Source organism: Ammospiza caudacuta, chromosome 2, assembly GCF_027887145.1.
Source record: "Ammospiza caudacuta isolate bAmmCau1 chromosome 2, bAmmCau1.pri, whole genome shotgun sequence".
In the NCBI taxonomy this organism is placed as follows: Eukaryota; Metazoa; Chordata; class Aves; order Passeriformes; family Passerellidae; genus Ammospiza; species Ammospiza caudacuta.
Window position 1 is genome coordinate 4,234,828 of NC_080594.1, and position 24,842 is coordinate 4,259,669.

At 38.1% G+C, this 24,842-nt stretch overlaps 1 protein-coding gene across 3 annotated transcripts in view; it reads left to right on the forward strand.

Annotated features, from left to right (window-relative positions):
* EPHA6 (EPH receptor A6) overlaps positions 1–24,842 on the forward strand; it is a 362,947-nt gene that overhangs the window by 158,264 nt on the left and 179,841 nt on the right. For all 3 annotated transcript variants that reach the window (XM_058825149.1, XM_058825150.1, XM_058825151.1), the window contains exons 4-5: positions 17,505–17,660; positions 23,854–24,189. In XM_058825149.1, the coding sequence (XP_058681132.1) occupies positions 17,505–17,660; positions 23,854–24,189 (492 nt within the window). The remainder of the gene's footprint in view (positions 1–17,504; positions 17,661–23,853; positions 24,190–24,842) is intronic.

Below are 24,842 nucleotides of genomic sequence, written 5' to 3' on the forward strand. Positions count from 1 at the left end.
AGATAGAAAGCAAAGAGAGCAGATCTGCTGTTTTAAGATGATACAGTTTTAATTGTGAGAGCTTTCTTTTTATCCAGTCACATTTCTATTTAAATCTTTTTTTAAGCAATCTGCCACATTGGAAATCTTTAATATTTTAAATCATGTGCGATTTTCTCGTTTGACAGTGTTACCAGCTTAGTCTGGCAGCAGAGTTTATCAAAATCCTGTCTCTTCAGCACTGTAAATTTGTTCACATTCTAAAACTTCATTTTTTTATTAAATTAAGAAATCAATAGCTAAAAGGATCAATGGATTCAGTAGCAGCTGGCTTAATCTCAGCAGAAATGGATTGCTGCCAAACTCTATGTTGCTGTTTAAATTGATTCAGCCAAACATCTTTGGCTCAAAAAGTCAATTGTGGTGAGAGAAACACATTTTGTTTGAAAATGGCACATAAAATTGGTAGTCTTTTGTGCATGTGTGTACATGGACACGCACACTTGTTTTTTTGTATTTATTTAAGAGACCCTAGGAAACAGAATTTTTTTGCTGAAGACACCCTCTCAGCACCTGCTTATAGGTAATTTTTTCCGAAGTTGGCTCTGCTGTTTAGAAAAATTAAGGAGCATTTAATTTTTTTTTCTGTTTATGTGTTGGTTTTCTGCTCTACATCTGTAAGCATTTGATACTGCTGTCTATTTTCCCAGTCATTCAGCTTACACATAGTGTACAGGTAATTTTTTTTGTCTCTGAGTGCCAACTGAAAGATATCTAAGTACACAGTAGGCACTTTACAATCCTTATCACACACCATTAGACACTAATGTACTACAATAATGATCTTGATAATTGCTCTCTCACCTCACAGCACACCTGCTACTCACTTAATACCTTTTTGGATCTTTTGCTTTTGTATAAATGAAATCTCCTAATGAAAATTCTGTAATGAACTTTCTATGGTGGACATGTAAAGCACCATATAGAGAACTGTGATTTAAATGGGTGTGAAACATGAGAAATCCCTTGTGTTTCCCCACTGTCCAGGTATTTGGGGCATTGACTTGATTTCAAATCCAATATTAGAATCCCCTCCAAAAGGCTTCTGTATTTTGCTGGGCATTATAAGGCAAACTGGTAGCTTGACCCAACTGAGGTAACTCTAGAGAGTAAAACACAATTATTGGGCTAACCCTGGAAACATAACAGGCAGTTCCCTAGCACAAAGCTGCTTCCTGAGGGGTTGCCCAAAGGCTGTTGGATTTCTCCCTGAATTTCTTTCCCTCTTCTTCTTCACACTCTGATTTTGGTAGGATGAAGTGTAACAAACTCAGTGCTTGGACTGTGCTGGGGTTGGGCCCAGATGAGGGTGAGACACCTTGCCCTTTATTTTTCCAGCTGCTGTGCATCAGCAGCTGCCACAGTTTTACTTGACAAGCACATCTTCCTTCTTGAATCCTCTTCTTTTGAGGATTTCTTTCAAGGGTGACATTTTGAACCTCACTTCAGAACACCTGTGCTTGAAGAACCATCTCAGTGCACGCTGAGCAGCAGGGGCACAGAAAACCTCTGTCCCCTGTAGTGACAAACCAGCAGGAGTCAGAGACTCAGTGAGAAGGCCAGGCTGATGGAGGGGATGCAGGCTTTCTATGGAAGCACCCTGAATCCCGAGGAAATCTTCCAGTCTGATGAAAGGCTCCCTTTCCATGACAGTCCTAGGACCTCTTGTGATAGATCTGAGATCTCAGGACTACCACTGACAGCTCTGTTGCTTTGGGAATTCTGACTCACTTCTTATCATGTCCCTTCATGACAGTGGGGGGTGAAACAAAGGTTCTCTTCTCTTTTTTGTTTCCCCTCTCCACCTTTGGGTTTTTTGGACAAGTTATCATGGTAGCACACCACCTTGAGGCCGGGCTGGATCATGGCCACTGCTGCGTTAGGAAAGCCATGACTCAATTTGTACCTACACTGGCTGCCTGGCCAATTACCTTTTCAGGTACCCCTTTGCAGAACAGCTCTGCTCATGTGGCTCTAGATGTTTTCAGTAAATTTGGGGGGGTTGGTATCAAATGAAAGATCTTACTGTGGTTATTTCCTAGTGCTATTTGGAATGCTTTCAGTCTTCAGTTCCCTCTTAGTGTTTGACCTTAGAATACAGACCTTAAACTTCACCAGAATTGGGTGTGAGAGATGCCCACGTTGTGAATGTACAGAGGAACAGCACACCTTGAGGTGCCTCCAGTGACTAATGGGCTGTGTTCCCTCCACAATAAGCTCACCATGTTCTGGAGAGAGGCAGAGCATGGTGTGTTTCCTTCACCTCCTTGTTCAAATTGTCACTACCAGCACCTAGCAATTCTCTTCTGTCACCCTAATCCATCACAATATTTCAGTGGGATGGAGAATGGCAGGCAATAAAATGTCTCCTGGAATATAAATCAGCTCCTAATTTGTTTTTCTCTAAGCCATTATTTCTTGTGTGATGGTCTTCTCCCAGGTGTTTCAGGCCTGTCAATCAGTTGCTGCAGGCACTTGTTTTCCTTTCCCAGGTTGTGCTATCTCTGGACCTGGCAGTAACAGAGGGAAGCACCCAGCAGTTGTAGTGCCATGTTAAACCCAAACAGAATTCAAAGCTTGTCACAAACAGAATCTGAAACACAAACTGCATTAGCAGAAGGGCAAAGTGTTCTGCACCAAGACCTAGTTCAGTTCCCTGGGTGTTGTTGAAAGAGTGCTCTGAGCTTCCTGATCACTGGTGGAAAATTAGTTGCTGTGAGACACTGACTGATGGAATGGGAATGTCTGTGCTTTCCATGTCACAGCAGAGTATTTTGGGACAGTAACAAGAAATTCTGTGCTCCAGTGCTTGCTGTATCTGTGTTACAGATATTTGCCTCACAGATGTGCTTTCTGTGCTACTTCTGCTGGAAATTGCATTTAGTCTTTGCTCATATCCTGTAGGCCAACAGAACAAGCTCCTTGACTGATTGATTTCCAGGTAATTAGCTTGTCCAAGAGGGATTGATTAGTTCTGCTTCGTTTGTGAGCAGGTCTCAGAAAAGATCCTTTCTTAACAGCACAGAGCACTCAAAGAGCCACCAGGGCTCCTGCACTGACTTCAGTCATAGGGAATTCTGGGATACCATGGGCTAGCTAATTATCAAATTGAGGTGGACAGAACTGGACTGAAATGCTTAAAAATATGAGTTACAACCCCCCAAAACCCACTAGGCTATGTAATAAAAATAAAATAAAAATAATGGCATACAGTGAAGAAAACAAAATCCTGCTGGTTGCCAATTTACCATATTAAATTCTAGTTAGCTGTTTTCTTAGCACTGCCCAGTTAATAGTCTGTGCAATGCTTACATGAAGTTTCTAAGTCACTGTCTATACTGACAACACCAAATTATCTCCCTTTCTACTGTTTTCACTGCCCTTTGGTACAAGACTCCATCAACTGCACCCTCCTTCCTGCCCATGAATACCTAAGGCACAGGATGCACCTTTTCAAATTAACAATCATTTACTAGATCAGTGATAACAATTCCTAGTCAATGTCAGCAAGTTTCAATCTAATTGCAAAATTGAGGGCTAGGGTTTCCTAAGGGTGAGGGTCAATATTTTATTATATATTTATTATTGTTTATATTTGATAATTCTCATTTGGTAAATAGTGAATTACCATCTGAAAGGACCTCCTCTTCAATTTGACAGCTGGGCATTTTAATGTACATATAAGTGTTCCTATAAATTGTCTCATACAAAGAAAATGCTGGTAGTTGTGAAGGTGTTTTTCTCCATTTTGAATTTCTTAGTACTTCTATTTCTTTCTATTCTGGATAAAGCCTACAGTCAGTAAAACTCTGCATTTTTCCTGTAACACCTTTTTGCTTCTGAAGCCCAGGAGAAACCGCCAATCATTTGTTCAGGTCAGTTCTATTTCTGTGCGCTTTGCTTGAACTTAATGTGGCAGAGAAGTGGAGAAGAAAAGTAACTCCATGTCCCTTGAATTATTTTAGTGCACTGAGATGAGTGAAAGTAAGACAGAAGCCATGGTACATTGCATCTGATGAAATAATGTTCCATTTATTACAGCATTTTATATCCTGGCTGCTGCACTACCAACATTGACCCTGAGGGTACCCTTGCTAACTAGAGAGGCCATCATATTCTAGAAACATCAGTTTGATCCCAAGTTTCTGGTTAGTGCATACCAGCCTTGCCCAGTGGAATGGCAATTTGGCACTTTAGCTGAAATCCCTCCTTTCAGCTTGATATTATGTAATGAAGGATATATTGCATAAAATATAATACTTAATAAAACAAAACCCAGCGCTAACTTATCAAAAATGAGTCCAAATAACAGTGAGGAAGCAACAGCCCACTGCTGTGAAACTGATCATTAGCTCTCCATCATTGCTTTGAATGTGTGGGCATCATATTTTTTATTTAAACAATGTGCCAACAGCAGGCTGTGCTAAAATGCATAACCATCAGCTGCAACAGCTTGTCTGGCTGGTTATGCATAAATTAATTCCAGCTGCTTTCTTACTCCACTGTGTATCAAACACCTCACCTTTGCTTCTGTGTGTTTTAGAGAAAAGATGAGAGACAGATGATAGGTACTGTTAGTAGTCGTTGAAAATTTTTGTAGGCAGAGATCCCTGCCTTGGGGATTGTCTTGGGGATTTTAGAATTTTACCTTATCTATGTGGAGATTAACACAAAAAGGTAACTCTTAATCTTTTTTATGGTTTCAGGCTGTTTTCAGAAATCTAGGCAAACTTGCATATGTAGACTCAAGGAGCCATAAAGGGATTACTGCTGTTTGTGGTGTGAAGAGAGCTCCTTCTTTTTATCTGTTGTTGAAAAGTCAAGTTTCTTCTTTAATTGTAGCACTTTGTTACTGGCTATGAGAGGGGATTATCCAGGATGATTCCTCTTATTTGCCACATTGTACTGAACCCCACTCTTCACCTTCATGGCACACGTCAAAATGAGCGCTTAGGAATTCAGATGAGCTCGCTTCCATCTTGCTGGAGGTGGGTTGTGACTGCTGCTCATGAGGACTCAGGGACAATCTGTGTCTTTCCCAGTGTCCTGAGTGTTGATGCACCTGATGAGCATCAGCATCAAGGAGAGGAGGGCTGTGCTGATACTGCATTGTAATGCAATATCAGCACAGTCCTAAACTCCAGTTTGTCACGACTACCACAGGTGTTCTTTCCTCTTCCTTCTATCAGAGAATATCTTCTAAAAACTTGCAGAAATATTTTCATTCTGAATTAAGAACAGAATTTAAAGTTCCCCCTGTTTTTGGCTTTGACCAGATGAGTTTGTAGTGGTTCTGATTCTGAGTTCTTGTAAGCTTCCCATGAAAACATTTCCATTTTCAGCTCACCCCTTGGGAAAATACAGCTCCTGCTTCAGCCTGCTGGGGTGGGATGCTGACAGCAGTACCAGAAATTCAAGTGAGGGAGTACAAGAGAAAGCACAAATGTTGCTGAGGTGGCTTACTTACCATGACCAGTATGAACTTTTGGTATTTACATTAATGTTTACAATTAATTTTTTCCTAACCTTCTGCTCAGTCCCTCAGGGGAAGGGCTGACGTTGCACTCTGGAAGCTGATACTGCTGAGTTTGATTAGATTATAGGGAAAGATGATTTTCCATCTTCCCACACCTCTTGCCAATTAAGATTAGGAGTCTCAAAGTTGATTCAAATCTCATTATTCCACAAACATCTTTAAGATTGTGTGTACTTCAGTTTTGCAGTAGAAAGCAGTCTACAAATGAGCACTTGTAATATTAGGGATGAAATTTTCAAGATTTAATTGGGATAATGAAGCAGATACTAGAAGTACTATGAAGGCTAACACTTAATGTACCTCTGAACAGAGGTTGTTAACAATTTTATATTTCAGCAATATTGTATCACAGTAACTCATGGATATCCTCTTTGTATTCACCTTTTTTTTTGTTTTTATGCTTTTGATTGCTGTCTTAAATCCCTCTATCAAAAAAAGTATCTGAAGCCTTTGATTTCTTTCAACTATTCTCAAAAGTGGCAGGGAATATACCTGACAGGCCTCTTTGTTGGATGTTTGTATGCCTTGAATGAATGGCCTCTCTATGAGAACATAAAGAAACTGATTAGGATCCATTCTGCAAGTGCAGAATTTATAATATATGATGGAGAAAAGGGAGATGAGGATGGAGAGAAGGTGTAATTAATTCCTAATTATTAGAACTATTATAGGTGTTCAGCCTGAGCTGATATCAAGAATAATACCAGAGATTATGTATATGTTTTCCCAGACCAATGATACCTCTAAATGAAATTACTTGTAGCTCCAGTCCTGTGCCTTTCTTAATTGGACTGCTAGTCAGGCCCCTCTTTATCAGCTGTGATAGGTTTGAAATGTATAGATGCAAATTAATAACTGAGGTGAGATGTATTAATTTAATATTGATTTCCATTTTCAACCTAAGCTTCTGCTTCCATTGAACCCTGAAACATTTATCATTATAGTAATTACAAATCAAAAATATTATTTACTGTCCTTAGGTAATATAAGGTAATCTTTCTGTTTTAAGCAGTGTTACATTTCATAACAAAAGTTCTTGCACCACATAAATGGCATTAAACATCATCTAATGGAAAGGTCTCCATTTCAGTTTTTTTGGTGTCTCTGAGTTATCAAATTCATCTTCCTGTCACATTTACCTGGGAGACTGATCCCCACCTTGCTACAACCTCCTTTCATGGATTGTAGAGAGTGAAAAGGTCTCCCCTGAGCCTCCTTTTCTCCAGGCTGAACATTCCCCGTTCCCTCAGCCACTTCTCATGTGGCTGAATCTCTAGAAACACTTTTTTATTCCCAAATAAAATTAATGTCATGTTGTGTATGTATTTATATATCTTCTATCTAGTTTTCTAAAACTAAACACCTGTGGCTATGTTGCTTTTTATTGTTTGAAAATATTCATGTCAAGTGTAGTTACATTATTGTAGCTGAGTTTAACAGAGTGGCTGTTTGTCTCGCTTGAGTTTTCTTTTTAAAAATTAGCCTATAAAATAAAATAGATGCCAAATGGTACAGTCCATTGTTACTCTTTAGAGGAACACAGATTCCTGGATTTTACAGTTCCAAATACTGAATGAAGGCACCAGTGTCTAATTTACTGTCAGATTTGTAGCTCCTGACCTTTGTCTCGCAGTCATTTTGCTCACAGTATGAGAAACGTGAATGTAAGTGAAGGAAAAAGGTGAAAATTGACCACATAGAAGCAATGGGCCACCCCCAGATGTGAAATAAATGTAATGTTAACTGCTGGAAGACTTAGACACAACCAGAGCCCATGGATCAGTGAGTGAGCTGTAGCTCTCTTTGTTCCTGTCATGCGTCCACACCTCAGCTAGGACAGAGATATTTGTCAACTCAAAAGCTCTCTGTCCTGAACATTTCTTAACAAGTACTTAAAAGCTGAAAAGGAGTTAAACTTTACAGAATTAAATTCACAATCTGATGAGGAATGGCAAAGCAGCATCAGTAGTTGTCATTTCTGTGGACTGTGTAATCCTAATTCTGAATTTTACTTTTCTTTTGATTGAGGGATTATTCCAGACATGTCTAATCATTGGTCAAATTGCGTGATTGCCCTGAAATGTTACTAAAAACACATATGCCTGTTTAAAACTTGAAACATTTTTCTTTCAGAATGTCATGTGAATTTACATGCTTAAAAATAGCAGGATACCATATTCACAGTCCTACTAAGATGATGCTAATAACTTCTAAAAAAATAACTTTTTAGCTGCACAGTCTGTAGTTAAGAGGTCAGTTTCATGCCAAATCTCTGATTGTATGTTTGCAGCTGTGAAGAAAAGCAGGGCAAAAAAAATAAAGTAAAATCAATTGTAAGATGACCTTATGGTGCTGGTTTGGGGTGTTTGGCTCCTCATTTAAAGAGCTACAGCCCCACCTGGCCTGTGGCGTGTGAGGGCCTGGCACCTGTGGTCAGGATGATTAACTGCTAGAAAATCTTGAATAAGTCCCACTGGCCTCTCTAAGCTTAAGGCTTTGGTTGGGTTTTTCAAGATGGGGATAATGTTATTTTTTTTCATTTGGAAAATACTTAAAAACTGTAGTGTGCATCCAGTAGAGCTGAAAACTAGAAATAAGCCTCTCTGTACTTCTTCAGCTCTTTTAGGAAAGGTTCAGCTTTTATGCAGATTTAATATGTTTCTATTGTAATATTTACCCATGTCCTTAAGCTCAAATTTCCCTATCAATACTAGAAGTCTTTTTGGAGGCAACATTTTTCATATCAACCTGATTATTTGAGAATTCATATTAAAGTCATGGTTCATCTCTGGGAGATTGCTGTGAAATATCAGCGTGTTCAGTGGAAATACTTAACTGATTCTTGTCATCAATCATGTGAAATATTCTAGACACAAGGATTGAAGATTTATCCCACATAACTACTTCAGTGAAACACAAATTAGAAACATGTTCAGCTAAAGGGCACCTTCCTGATTTTTGCTTTATTTATATGGGGTTGGATTTGCATCATAAAAGGATTTATTCCTGTCATAGGAAGCCAGTAGATGAATATTTGAGACAGTAGTGAGAGCTTTCCCTTGGGTTACCAAGGTATTGCCTATAAATTGAAATTCACATTAATTGGAATGTGATGATGGGTTGGGAGAAGTTGGCAATGTTTACTTACTGAAAAAAACCAAACAAACTAAAAACCAAAACAACCCACAAAAAACCCCAGGAATGTGTGTGTCATCTGTACCTGTGTATATACAATTAAATAGTTGCTGTAATTTGGGGCTAAGTACTGCAAGTGATTCTACATGGATGTGATGAAAAGGAAAACTTGAATGAACTAATCACAGAATTTTATGTGTTGATTCTGTGGCAAAATAGGTGTTTGAATACTGAGTTAGTTGCTGACATAAGTCACAGAATTTTTATTCACAAGTACCACATTGTGTTACTCTTATGTCTTAAAACAATGATAGAATAGAATGAGATTACATAAAATTGAGTACAGTCATGTGGAAGGCAAAAAGATGGCTTGAAAATAATTTTTAATAATCAAAATTATTTGCCTGTGAGCTTGTGGGTATTCAGAGATAATACAAAAGAAAATTGTATTTGCTTCTCACAGAGGCATGAGTACTTTATTTTCAGTGGTAAGTCAGAACTGAAATAGTCTGGGAGTCACTAATCATGTTTGGTGTCTTTAAAAATCAAGCTTGTGAGCTTTTCTGCAAACACGTCCAAAAGGACTCTATTTCAAAGGCCAAATGCCTGATTTTATAAGAACATTTCAGCATTTTTTGCATGTGAATTACCCAGCTTTACAATTACCTGTCTGGATTGGGGCATTTAAATGTTCCCCATGATTACAGTAATTTTGTCTGTATGCCCAAACTCCTGACTTGAACATGCAAATAAAGCAGGGCCTTAAATAACTCCCACATTCAAAATCTATACCTGAATGTGCAGTTTTGGTAACCATAATTAAAAATGCAAGCATCATTTCAAGCCTCTCCTTTTAAATATTGGATTATTTAAAGTATTTGTAAAGGGGATTAGATAGTTTTCTCATTGCTATTGAATCTTGCTAATTACATTAATAATTGCACAGAGTAGAAAAAACTGGATTACTTTAGCTGATCTATTATCAAAATAATTGCTATAGTGAAAGCAGTGAACCCAAGAAAGTTTAGTTTTAGATCTTAAGCCATTAAAAACTGCAGTGTTATAATAAGGCCATAACAAGAAACTATAACCTTGTAAATGGAGACTGCACTGGTGTTCAGATTTTTATTGTTAATAACTGCCTGTAAGGATATTCCACTCCTTCAAGGTCTGCCTTCTCTGGAAAGCTTATCCAGTAGTAAGTCATGGCAGGGGGAGCTTTTGTAGGATTTCAGTGCACACCTTGAGTGTTTTTGGAGGCATGAAGCCAAGTGGCATTAATTATTTGAGAACAGCTCTGGTAAATTACTATTTTCACACAGAAAATCAATCTGACATAAAGCCAGCCAACAAAACATCATTGCAACAACACTCAGGCTGGAAGTTTTGGTCGTTGTGCAAAAGTGGAAACATCCTCAGAAAAAAAAATGGTTACCAAAAAATTCCCATATGCAAAGCAAATTGAGTAATGGTTATCATAGGAATTAACTAACCCAGGCTAGCAGATTAATTTGTTACGGATAGAAAAAAAGTGCATCTGCAGATTCCAAGGAGTTGTTACTGCACAGGAAAAAGAGAAAGCCATGACTTACTACTTATCATCTGTTCAGAGCTGAAAACAGAAAGTTTTCGCATACAAAGGGGAAGAAGGAGGAAAAATGGGGAGAGGGACGACAGAAACTACAGTTTATGGGATATATAATAATATGAGTTATTCTCCCTCTGTGTCCCAATAAAGGGGAGAATAACACATCTATGATAGCATTTGATATAAAATATAGTAAGTATATAGTATGATTAACCCACTTCTCTCCATAGATGAGCAATTTTTGTACGTGTATCTGATACGAAGGCACTTTAAAGTTTTTTAATAGTGGGAGGGACTTTTCTAGCGTTTGGTTATTATGTTCAGGCCAGGAGAGGATTCTGTAACTGATCTCAGCAGCAGATACAGGAGATAGATAATGTGCAAAGGAGTTAGCCACAAAATGCATCTGATCTATTCAGACCATTTTTTCTTGCAGAAGGAAGTGTTTGGTATGGTCTATTGCTTGTTTGCAGTGTCTTCTGATAGGTCAGTCCTCAGCTGTACACAGGAGCATGAAAGCTTCTATGAAAAGAGCAGTTGGACACTAATTCCTCTTGAAATAATACAGAGAAATTCTAACAAACTCAGGTTCCTTCTGTAGTTACAATAAATGATATTTCTTGTTACTGCATTCACTACAGTGTTCGGAAATTTACCACACTCCTGCCTTATCCCTTCCCCCCAAAAGTCCTTCCAGCTAATCTCAACAATGGAACAATGATTAAAAAGTAAAAAAGAACAATGAAATAAAGTATTACTGATATTATACTTTAAAACTGAGAGTTTTCTCAGCTACTGTGGACAGATTTGAGGACTCAGTGAGTAAGTTCTGCATTGCCCTGAAGTGTTCTCAGGGCTACATTTCTCCTTTTCTGTTTAAAGGTGATTAGTGGAGATGCTGGAGATGGCTGCTTGGAGCTGTAATGATCTTTTCCTTCCATTCTTTTCCTTCCTGATCCCAGGAGTATGCACTGATATATTGCAGGAAATTAATGCCCTTCTTTTTCTTTGCTGTCATGTTCCTTGATTACCATTTCTATTGTGTGCCCTAATTAGCCTGACTGATTCCTTTCGTTTACTATCTTCCTAAAACACAGTGATGCTCCTTTAAAAATTATGCAGTGTGGAAAATAGTATTTTTACTGTCTCCTTTAAGGGTTTATTAAATCTGTTTAATTGTGCAATTGGTTTTTCTATGGGGTCTGTCCATAAAATATCAACTGAGATAAAGACTAATTTGGGTGTGGAACAGTGCATTTGAGTATTTGTAGTTCCCACCTCAACCAATTTATTGGACTTCAGAGTCAGCAGCACAAATCAGTGAAGGTGCATCCTGTTGGTTTTCTCTCTCTTCTTCCATCACTGATAAAGCACCTCAGTCTTGCAGCCATTTTTGTCACTTGGCACTGTTGTGAGACTTTAGGATGGAAATAAAAATACACAAAATTGCTGTAAGTTGCAAAATAGCAACTTTTTCTTAAGAAAAATCTCTTTTGACTCATGAGTAAATTTCATAAAACATTTTTAAGGAGTATTTTGAAATCGGTGCAGCCCCTCTTTGCAACTGTGTAGCCTGTATTAGGAACAGGGGGGGGGGGGGGGGGGTTTGTTTGTTTTGTTCGGGCTTTTTTGTGGATATTGTTTTCATTTGGATTTCAGTGCTTGATATTTCAATGAAATAAACCTCTTTTCAGCTGCCTATTTTGCTAACTTCATATTGATTTATTATTTTGGAACACTAATTTGCTAATTCTGTATTCAGTGGAACATCCTTACATGCCATCTACCTGTTGTAGTAGTAAATTTTATTTACTATATTAGTCTGGAAAAAAAATATTTCACCTGTTCTAAGAATTAAGTGAAAAAGAGTTTTATCAGGATTGAAAACATTTTCTGTCTCTTTCTTAGAGTAGTACTTATGCATTTAGAATCATATTCTTAAATTCCCTTCTAGTGTTTAGGATGCTCATTTTTCTTTTGTTTAGGGGTTTTGTTTGTTTGTTTTTGTAGCACAAAATGAGTCTGTGCAGAAGAGAATTTACCTGGGTTGTGTAGCACAGTTCCCAGCTCTTTGATGAGCTGTTGGATTGTACCTAGTATGACAGGCAGTGATGAAATGAATATAATTAATATCTTATCTGTATGCATTTTTTTGATAAACCTCAAATTCTTTTAAACCATGCTGTGCGACCTGAATAATTGTTCAAGTTATTGTATTGAAACTAGTGATTTATACAGAGAAAAACTGCACTGATGTGAACTGAAAATAATGTTTGATAGGTGGCAATTATCTCCTTTGTCATTTCTTCTAATAATTTTCATTAAAAAAACTCCACAGAATATTGAAATGTGGGAATGACAGAAGAGTCACTAGGGGGATAAAAAGAGCACAAAGAGGAAGAACGTTTAATTTCATTTACTTATTGTCATTATGTAGTCATATTTGAAGAAGCAGCCTTATCCCTGCCTCTTTTGGTCTCCTCTGCCTTGCTCCTCTCTGAAGTCAAGGGTTGGAGCAATGCTCCTAGAAGTTCTCCAGATCTAAGAATAGAAATATTAGGGAGCAGAGATACTGGCAAGGGAAGAGATTGACTGCAGCATATGGACACACATTCATTTAATTGTTAATTAATTATCAAGTTTATTGCAAATGAAAAAGGGAAATCAGCCAATTGTTGCGCAAAGTTTTTTCATTCTGTCATTAAGTTTTTTAGAGGTGTCACTTGTCCCATCCTTACTCTGTGTAGGAACTAAATCAAACTAGATCTTTGTTTTCTCAATACCATGATGTCTTTTATTTTTGTAATTTGTACTAACCAGCATGTTTGATAATTTATAATCTTGTGACAGCTGGCCTTCCTCCACTGGATTCTTCCTCAGGTTTCTAGCAATTCATGCTGCACAGTCCCACTATCAGTTTGAACACGACCCAAAGTGAATCCCCTTCACAGTCCATTCATGACCTGGATAAAACAAGAATCATGTGAGAAAGATGAGATTATTTAACCAGACAGTGCTCACAATCAAAGGTTTTCCTCATAGCTTTATTGTACTAATCCTGTAATGTCCTAATCTTGATTTTGTGATTGTATTCTGCCTTTTTTAATATAGAGCATCCAACTTTCATTGCATTATTCTTTCATGTTCTTTTCTAGACACTTCTACTAAAATATAAATTGGGTAAAGTATTACCACAGTTCTTTCTGCACAGTGGTAGAATGGAACAGGCCTTATTGGATTGCCCTTTTTATAGTGAGCAGATGGAAGAGGGATAAGAGGACTTCAAAATTGAGATCATTCAGAATATAACAAATATGAAAGATACCAGTCTCTCAGGGCATTAGTGGGATCCAGTAAAGCAAGGTTAAAAAATATGAGTTGGAAATGCATGACAAACTGTGTGATTCAGAAAGATTAAAACACCTCTTCCACAGCTACTGATGGCTGCCATTCATTGTAAATGACAACAGTGTCTTCTTTGATTTAATTTGATTGATGAGTCCTCAGCAAGCTATAAAAAATCCATTTTCATGACAAATACCTTCCCACCCACAGACCAACAGTGTCAGACATGCCTAAAAGTTGTTCCTGAGTTTCCTTTGGACTCCTCTTCAACTAAAACTGTAGTGGTCAATTCAGATGTTATGAAACTGAAACTACTAAAAACTGGAATCTTAGACCATGATGTGCTCCCAAAGAGCAGTGAAATTGCTGCTTTTGATTGTTTTAGGGAACAAGGTTTTGTTACCAGTCCGATGATGACTGTATTTTTATTTTCTGGGTTTTTTGTCTCTATATCATACACCCCTGAGGCTGGGGAAGCACTTAATGGCTGTAGCAGCCTCAAGCAGTAAAGACTCTTGCACAGGAGAGCCCACGGCTGTGTTTTGGAGTGATGGAGCCATGGCTTTGTTCACTGGACTGGGGAATTCAAAAAACCCTCAGGTGGCCATGCAGTAATCAAACAAAACTAAATCCCATCTATTCATCATTAAACAAGGAAAATTGTATTAGTTAGAAAACTTCTGTAATTTCCAAAACTCACGGTCAAATCATGATGAAGGTGCAGCAAAGCACATTTATGGATGTGTTATCTTTTATTAAGCCAATTAAATTATCAGTGCTTCTCTGCCTAGTTGCTCATATTTCATTGGAGAAATCTGTAGTGTCTTTAAATTGTTCATTCAGATGCCCTTCTAATTACTGAACCTTTAAGACATTATACTGTCTTTCCCCGGGCTTTACAAAAGTCACATTTCATACAGTTCTTATAATCAGTAACTCACAAAGTCACCTCTGGTAGAAAACATTAGGGGAAACAAGATGCCACCCAGTGATTTGGAAGGTAGAAAAAATACTCTGTGGTAACACAGATAAAAACAACCCTTTTTTTTTTTTTTTTTTTTTTTGTTTTTTGAGTAATCATCATTAGAGATCATTTGGAGATTTTCTGTGGAAAATGGTAAATTTAGTAATTATTTTGGTTAATTTGCCAACACTGAAACACAATGATTCTTTTCAGAGTCTTAGCTTAGATATGTGCAGCAGCTGAAGTGCTGTAGTTCAGACTGAGACTGCATATTGCTTGACTTGGACACAGTAACAGTTTATTTCCTTCCACCATGAATGCTAGTGGTCAGCTCTGAGTTATCCAGAGGGATGAGTTTTCCCAAGCTTGTGATCATTTTGGGGCTTTCAGCTTGTGTTATTTTATCTTTTTTATGAAAGGCTGGTTTTTTATTTGGAAATATCAATCATCATGATTGTGAGATTCTGCATTTGGGTGAGGAGTGGGTTGTTAATACCTTTGTAAACCTCTCAATTGAAAGCTTCCCGGGTATCCCTGTAACTTCTCTGCCACAGAATGCGATGCATACTTGTCTTGAATTGACTTCAGAAGTAAAATGTTCTACCTTAATCCATTTATTTTTTCCCTCCATCTTTTCCATGAGTATGTATGTGCTTTCTTTTAAAAGACTTACCATGTCAAAAACATAATTGCTTTAAATACAATTTAGACTACTATTTCAGAATAAAACATTTGGTTTTTATTTTAATTGGAAAAAAAAAATCTTCTCCTTGAGTTTTATCTTGAAATAGTGGAGTTCTTATATTTTATATAAAATATTGCTCTTGAAAGAGAAATCTGTGTTTCTTTTGATCCAAAGTAATTTGTTGTTTGGGGGACAGAAGGGAAGAAGGAATGATTTCAGAACTGAGAGACATGATTTGCAGAAGTAATAAGGATTTTAAAGAGCACTCATTTTGCTTTGAATGAAACTGTAATCTTGAATTGTCAGCTCTTGAGTCACAAATGTAGCATATGAAATAAAGCAAGGATTTAATACTTATCAGGGCAGGATTTGAGCATGAGAAGATGAGGAGGGAGCAGGGAAGCACAACACCCTTCCCCCAGTTTTGCCTTACCTCCCCTCTTCCTTCCAGCCCAGCTGAGAGGAGTCAGTGCCTGCACCATGTCTGCAGTGCTGTTCTTCCCTGCACCAAACCTGCTGCCTTTCCAATCAGGGGAAAATTGCCACTCACTATAATCACAATTGCATCAGTAGCCTACTTCCAGGGGGAAAATCCCTGCTGTTCCCACCCCTTTTATGTCTAACACCAGAAATCCTTTTTCTTTCCCCAGTCAGTGACAGCAGGGCAGGATACCTCTCTAATGTCTATTCAGCAAAGTCAGAACAGCACACTGGGGGGGAACTGCTGAAATTGCTGGGTCAAAATTAAGCTCTTGAAACTGCATTTGAAAAATTGGCTCTTAGGTTGTGAGAGGCAATCAAGTGTTATCTTTTTCAGTGTCGTCTTACTCCTTTTCATTCAGCTACTACTGAAACTGCATTTATATCTAGAAAGGCCTTCGGAATCAGAAGAAAAACTGATCCTGTATACGTTATCTATGAGTTGATACTTTTTAATAAGTCAATTAATATGAACTGACACTGAATCCATTAAATGCATACTTTGAGGTACTTTTTAGAAACACCTAATTTTAAATCTTTTTGTATCTTACTACAAGAAAAGGAGGTACTGCCTATTTCCTCCAGCAGTGTGAAGAAAATAGTCTTGAATATGTCAAAGTGAGAAAAAGCCACATGGAACCTCAAAATCATATTTATAGTGCTGGTTTCCATTGTACTGCTGGAGGAGTTAAGAGGAAAAGGAGCCTGTAAAATCTGCACATGTCTGAGTTGCTCTTTAATTTTTAATGTTTTCATGTGGGGAAGCCAGAAGACAGAAACTGCAATACATGCTTGGCATGTGCAAATGTGGTAGCTGGCAGGAAAAGAAGGAAATCTCTGTTTAAATGTGTGTGATGAAGTCTGAGGATGATTTTAAAATAATATCTCGGAATGTAGGCCCAAGAGATCTGGGATAAGATTTTTTAATGACTTGTTTCTGCTTTGAAAGGCCAGCAAAAAAAGGCGTGTGAGCTTGTGCTGTGGTTAGGAACAGCTGGGACGGCAGCTCCCAGTAACTGGGGAAGTGATGAGCTCTGAGCATCCCAACATTCTCTCTCCCAAAGCTGGCTGCTCTCCAGGGTTTTTCCTTTTTTAACCCAATCAGAAAGGTTGTGAAGGTTTGTGCTGGAGGGTGTCAGCATCTCCTTCCTTCATCTCTTCCTTCACCCCTTCCTCATCCTCCAGCCTCTCGTGCCAACAGGGACCAGCTGATGGGGCCCTGCTCTCAGAGGTTTTTTGAGGTGCTGTAGGCAAGTCAGACCAGCCATAAATATTTGGGGATGTCATCCCCGTCTTATCAGGGACTTGTGGGGGTAAATATTTTAGGTATTGCAAGTTGTCCATTACTTCAGTAAGGAAGCCATATTAACAGCTCTGGCAGATATAGAAGTTATATTCCTTCTGTTTGGTTAATACATGTAGATAAAACATAAATAATGTTTAGTGATAGTAGTGAAGTCATTTAGAGACAATTTCAAGCAGCACTGAGGACTGACTAAAAGTTGGGAAGTTATCTTTCTTAACAACTCCCTATTATATACCAAGAACAGATTCTTTTTATTCTTTTAAGTCCATATACCAAAAAAAAAAAAGAAAAAGTCAAGAATTGTATTATCAAAGCATCTATATCTAGATTGGAAAGGAAAGCAGCAGCATTATTACTGCTTGGAACAGATTTTATTTATGACCAAAATGTTCTTCTATTAATGAAACTTATCTTCTTACTTTGCAGCCTGCAGGCCTGGATTCTATAAAGCATTTGCTGGAAATGTGAAGTGCTCCAAGTGCCCTCCACACAGTTTGACTCACATCGAAGCAACTTCTGTCTGTCAGTGTGAGAAGGGTTATTTCAGAGCTGAGAAGGACCCACCAACTATGGCATGTACCAGTAAGTCTGATCATTACCAGTGTTGGCAATTCTGTTGCCTCCTTTATTTGGTTTGGATTTCCAAAAAAAAAAAAAAAAAACCACCCAAACTATTATTTTGTGAGGAATTCCATTCCTGTTAATCAAAAGAGACTTTTAAATCAAAATTCAAACAGCATGTTTCTGCTTAGTGTCTAGATAACCATAAACATACCCAGGTTTCTTAGTTTGGTGACTTTTGAACTTGTAATTCTGAGATGTAATAGGAGGAGGTGTAATTGTTGTAATATAGATAGCAATATGGTGTTTTCACTACCAGTAATGTGCATTTTATATACTTGAAAATTTGCTGGTCCAAAGACTTTGAAAAAGCTGGAGTCATGTAAAGAAAAAAAAACTGATATAACATGCTCTGCTGTCTTCTCAGATTTAAATTAAAAGTGTAAGACAAATATCCCCAAACAATCAAATAAAAACTAAATGCTCTAAAAAAGACAAGAAAATAATTTTTAGAAAGGAAAAAAAAATGTAACAAATCAGGATGAGATATAATTTAAACCTCTTGCACCATCACCTTCTTTTAACAGAGAGTTATTCCTTCTTATGCAATTGTCATAATGAAAATTCATTAGGGTTTTTTTTGATTAATTTTAGAATACATAATTTTGTGATTTTTGACTAACCTGTATTTGTCCCTAAGATAAGGAAGGCATTATGGGAAAAAAACTCACCTTGATTTAAGACAGGCATCCACTTCTTTCTAGATGAGCTTCAACTTCACTTTGATTAATTCTTTGAAAGAACTGTGTGCTTTTACAAAATTGTACAGCTCCCATTTTTACTTTATGTAGCTGCATTTCATGGAGGAGAGTGTTCACTTTGCAGAACACCATAATAGAAATCTAATTTCAGTAAGAGGAATTAAAATTACATTAGAATATATTGTTAATCTACTTCTCCTAGGCTCTTTTCATTTGACTTACACTTCTTATCAATCTCTCACTGCTACTCTTCCTTCTTATTGTATTTCTTTGCCATATGCAAGTACTCTATCAGAAATCTCTGCATACACTGTGAGCAACAAATAGCATCATATCTAATCCCCTGTCTGATTACTCTGCACATAATGTCTAACATTTCCCACTATAAAGTAATTGGATGAATTGATCCATCTTTTCAAGGTCAGGCAGACTTATGTTGGTTGTGTGAGTTGTCTGAATTCCTCTCTTTAGTGTTGTGCTTAAACAATTTGAACCTGACAAACTTATGCTCTGTTCAATAACTTCTGCCACAAAGTATATCCTGTATTTTTAAGTCAACACTGAATTTCAGCAGCAAAATCAGGCAACACACTTGAAGTCTTTACTGCATCTATTGTTATATATATACGCTTTTTTGTAACTTAACATTATGCTCAGACTTGGGATATTGGTTTGCAGTCGCCGGCTTCCATTCTTCCTGCCTGTCTCACAGGAAAAGAATAAGTGAAAAGGGAAAATTGTAATTCTACATCAAGTGACGCTATTTATCTATACTACATATATAGATATCAAAACACAATTTTGAACTCAAGGGGCACAGCCAGATGCTGATTCTGAGTATCCTAAGATGATGGTTAATCTTTGCCCTTCTGCTGTACCTTCAGAAGTCAAATGACATGAAATTTTAAGAGCCCAATAGTGTCTAATGGACAGTTCTTACTTAAACAGTAACAATTTGTTTTCCTGACAGTCTTCGCTCTCAAGAGTGTAGAATACTGCATTGCCCTCACCAGACTCAGTACTGGATTTGCTCCTCTTCCTTCCATACACAGGAAGATGCACTTTGCCTTCAGAGAGGAGGAGAATACATGAAATGAGATGAGGCGCAAAGCACTGCATGAGGCGCAAACCCAGCTCGGTTGCTTTCAGAGCAGACCTGCTTCACCATAAGCCATCCACGCCAGTCTCCTTCACAGCAAGTGTCAAAATACTTCCTCATTGTAATTTGTAAATGAAGCAAAAGCCATTACTCACACTCTGGCTGAGTTCCATCTCAGCAGAAGAGCTGCATGTTTTTATAATGCTCATCCATCTGAAGTGTGTTTTATTCTTGCGCATAAAACTCAAAGTCATGAATTTTGCTGCGAGGAAAGGATCTCTTATTTTCACCAATCTACTTGTTTTTCTTAAAAATCAATATAAGGAAAACCCCAAGAGCTTTGCATACAGATGTCTGCAGAAAGGTTATTGCTGCCAGCTTTTTCCAATGTGCCAAATAATCTTTGTATAATTTATAAATGATAACAAAGCAATCAGGCCACATTCATAAAAGCCCAGTGACACATAATTTAGCTGAATCTGAGGATTACAATTAATTGTCTCTCTTTGTTCCAAGTTCTAAATCTTAGTAAATGATTCACTGCATGTCGTTACAGCTTAATATTTGCATGAAATCGCAGTTTAACTGGCATAATTTAACAGCAATTAAAAAGCTATTTAATCCTCATGCAAATTGGCATGAGGGGCCTTGAGTATGAAGTGTGTTTGCGGGTTTTTCCTGCATTTGCAAAAGGACAGTCTTATGCTTTAAGACACCTCTAACATAATTGATAGTTTTCCTTTTCACTGAAATGTGAATGCACAATAATATGTGATTTTTCTTACAACTGAGAAATAAGTCACAAACCATAAGAACCTTCACTCCCTAGTACAAATGAAAAAATATCTTTTTTTTAGTATTTTAAAAGTACCAATACTTATTTTAAAGTGTTGGTTCTTCAATAGATGCTATTCCATATAGTACAAGGAAAATCTGATAGAAAATCAAAATCTACAAAGCCAGACAAAACTCTCCTATTTCCCAGATTCATATTCATTCCTGTTGGAGCCTGCCAAAATTGATGAAATAATATAAAAAAAAACTTGAGCAATGATGACCTGTTGTCATACTATCTGTAGTTTATGTAAGATTAAATTTAAGCCAGTTTTAGAACACTGACTCCAACCCTTCAAGCAATTACACAGCTGCTTAGTTTTACGTGCATTAATATTACCAATTATTTCAAGGGGATTACTCATCTACTTAAAGTTATGCACATATGGAAGTGCGATTACAGCTCATCCTCCATATTCTTAAAACTCCTCCATGGTTTTAACAGTGGGAATTTGTTAAGATTTAATTCTCACAGCATGGTTTTAGAGGAAACATAACTATTCCTGTCTTCTGAACATAAAGAGTAAGAACTGAAGCTGAAGTAATGAGTGCTGGTTTCAGCTTCCAATCCAATTCCAATCTCAAGACAGTTTCTCAGAGTATCTAGAACTGTCACTCCGCATAGCTATTTTGTGGGAAGATTGGTGAGCTATTAACCATAAACTCTGGACAGGTAAATGTACTAATAAATGCTCATCCATTCAAAAGATCTTAAACTTTCTTATCCGCTAAAAACTTGCAAAGCAGTGTAACACTTGCATCTATTTTAAATATCAAGTGCTTGAAATCCAGCAGGTAACTCATCATTCATTTCAGGGCTGAGTTAATTACTCTCTTATTACAAGTTGCAAGTAAATACCAGAAATGAAAAAGTGGCTGAATTACAGTTCACAGAAAAGCTTAATGTTTATTATTCACATTAGCTCTCCCACACAATAGCAGCTTTTTATTTACAAGCATTCCAAGTTTTATACCCATGCTTATGCCACATAAACAAATAAAAGGCATCACTTAAAAATTATGAATGTTAAACTCTGTGTAAAAATTAGCTGGTGTCATTTGCAAATGTTTCTTGTAGCCTTTCAGTCTGCTTAAGAAACTCTGAAATAAGAAAAAGCTCACTCAAAATTTTACCAGTGTCTCAATCAAAACGTTATGCCTAAGTCCTGTTGGCAGTTTTATAAATCATCAAAAGCTGCAAAGTAAGCTGAAAGTTTTCCAAGTTCTGCTAGCCATTGGTGAAGCACTGTGATTTTATTGAGAGCTTGGAATATAATGCTTATTCAACTCGTTCAGCCCAAAAATCCCAGAGGTCAGCAGTTGGGTTTACCACGGTTACCTCAAATATATCAACACTGGGAGTATAAGGCCTCACATTTTTCCAAGTCCATGTTTCTTGTAATAATGCTTAGTATGGGATCACATCCAAATTGGTTTTGAAAATCATACATCAGTAAGTGTTTGCTTGAAACATGTTAAGCGGAAGAAGAGCAATACAATAAGAAATTGAGATTATTCAGATATCCTGTAACAATTTATACGTTTCTGTCACCCCTTCATTAATACCAATCTAAAAAATAATTAGGTGGTAAAGTTCTTCTGTTAGACTCTGGAACCTAATACGGAATCATAGAATTATAGGGTCATTAAGGTTGGAAAGACCTCCAAGATCACCGAGTCCAACCTTATATCAATCACAATCTTGTAAACCAGACCACAGCACTGCGTGCCACATCTTGTGGTTTCTTGAACACCTCCAGGGAATTTGGTTTCACTGCCTTTGAGGGCAGTAAATTCTAATGCCTGGTTACCCTTTCTGTGAAGAAGTTCTTCCCGATGTCCACCCTGAACCTCTCCCCTGGCACAGCTTGAGGCCATTTCCCTTTCTCTGTCACTTTTTGCCTGAGAGAAGAGACCAGCCCCCATCTGGCTGCACCCTTCTGTCAGGGAGTTTTGGAGAGCAGTAAGGTCATTGCTGAGCCTCCTTTTCTCCAGGCTGAACACCCCCAGCTCCCTCAGCTGCTCCTCATCAGTCTTGTGCTCCAGACTCTTCTCCAGCTCCATTGCCCTTCTCTGGACATTCTCCAGCCCCTCAATGCCTTTCTTTATGTGAGGAGCCCAGAACTGGACACAGGACTCGAGGTGCCACACCAGTGCTCAGTGCAGGGGGCGATCACTAGATCACTCTATATATTTATTTTATATGTATATATAAAGCCTCAGATGATTTCCATGTGATCCTACACAATAAGTCAGCAAGCAGCTTAAAACTTGTTGAACAGTTTGTGACTTATGCGAAGAGTGGGAAATTGGAAGTGGGTCCCTTGCGGTTCTCTGGCAGTGCAGACAGCTCTAACACCTGCTTGTTGTCTTTACATTCCTCCTCCTAAACTTTTCTCTTTTCTCTTGCTTCCTGATCATCCTTTTAGACCTTAAGTTGAAAAGTTGATGTCTTCACTGTTATCCTGATCCTGACGAGATGCCAGGTGGGGAAGAAAGAAAACTTGTAAACTGTTTCTTATGCCTAATAGTCTTGGCCTGTTGCCAGCTAACCCTGTAAATGAACAGCATCAAAGAAATCCCTGGGGACAAGCAGTGAAGGATAGAAAGAAATATCTGGCAGTGCAAAACTAATACAAACAATTTTACCTTTTGTCTTTATTCCAAAGCTGTTGTTTATTTATTACTCGATTTGTCTCTTACAAAATGTCAAAGATTTTAAGTCTCAGAAAAGCCTACATTACTAGACATAAAATAAGGATATAAATTTTGTGGTTAGAGCTCTCCCTCAGTATCCCACAGCAGCAAGAGCCATTTATTGAAAATTTGGATTATGTAGTCTAGGTTTGATGTTCCCAAGTAATTTTTGTGTTTTCTTAAACTCTTTCTTATTGTATTTGCATTGCCCCCAGATGAAAGAAGGAAAGATGAGTCTGACTCCATGTTCTCAGAAGGCTAATTTATTATTTGATGATATTGTATGATATTAAAGAATACTAAACTAAACTGTACTAAAGAATACAGAAAGGATACTTACAGAATGCTAAAAATTATAATAATGAAAACTCATTACTCTTTCCAGAGTCCTGACACAGCTTGGCACTGATTGGCCAATGAGTGAAAACAACTCAGCCCAGAACCCAGTGTAACAATCCCGTGTTGGTAAACAATCTCCAAATACATTCCACATGTGAGCACAACACAGGAGAAGCAAATCAGATAATTATTATTGTTCTTTTTCTCTGAGGCTTCTCAGCTTCCAGGAGAAAAATCCTGGGCAAAAGGATTTTTCAGAGAATACGAATGCCACACTTGCTGAATTAATTCTGAGTTATTTTGATTACTTAGCTTTTTATGAAAGCACAAATTTATTGTTCGTTTTTTTCAAGGACTGTATGTAGACAACTTTAAATTTTTACGTTAAATCTGTCACTGAAATGTAGCTCTTATTTGCAAATAATCGCCTTCAGGCAAAAGTAGATAACACTGGCTTAACAGGCTTTCCCCTCCTTTTCTGCAGGGCCACCCTCTGCCCCGAGGAATGTGGTTTTCAACATCAACGAGACAGCTCTGATGCTGGAGTGGAGCCCCCCGAGCGACACGGGGGGCAGGAAGGATCTCACCTACAGCGTGGTGTGCAAGAAGTGCGGCTCTGACGCCAGCCAGTGCGAGGTGTGCGGCGGCGGCATCCGCTTCGTCCCGCGGCACACGGGCCTCACCAACTCCTCCGTCACCGTGCTCGACTTCGTGTCCCACGTCAACTACACCTTCGAGATCGAGGCCACCAACGGCGTCTCGGAGCTCAGCTTCTCGCCCAAGCAGTTCACGGCCATCACGGTCACCACGGACCAGGACGGTAAGTGCCAGCGCTGCGGGTCTGTCGCCGTGCCCCTGCCGCCCGGGCGCTCGTGGGGGGATCCTGTGCTTCTCGGAAGCCTGGGTCGGTGGTTAGGGGGTTTTGCAGATTGCTGAATGCTTTTAAGTGCCTTCCATGAGGATTTTGAGCTTCTGCTGATGAGGGCATTAGATGCTTTTGGCAGGTGGCCCTTGACCCCATTACACAGGGCACAAACCCATACCTTTCTCTTTGAAATTAAGTGCAGGCTTTATCCATCTAAGAGAGCTGTGTCAGTGGTTCTTCAGGACTGGAGTCTGTCTGGTGCTTTTGCAACTTCAGTTTTACAAGAGTAAAACACCACAGGTTATCCATTACAGCTCCACAATTCAAAGGCAGAGTGAAAGTGAACTCACTTTCTTTAGTATCTTTGTTTCATAGCAAAGATAATACAGTTTGTAAGATGCTTCTGCATCTGTATGAGCCATTTCCTCAGGCAAGCTATCATAATAGATTATTTTGTATTCCTTTATTTAAACTTTGCATTGTTGTTTTGAGCTTTTTCTTGCCCCCATTTCAGTTTGAATTCATGTCCAAGGTGAATCTTTGTGAGGAACATGGGAAACTAAAAGAGCTCTCTATTTTTTGTTTACTTCTGCAATTTTTTCTTCTTT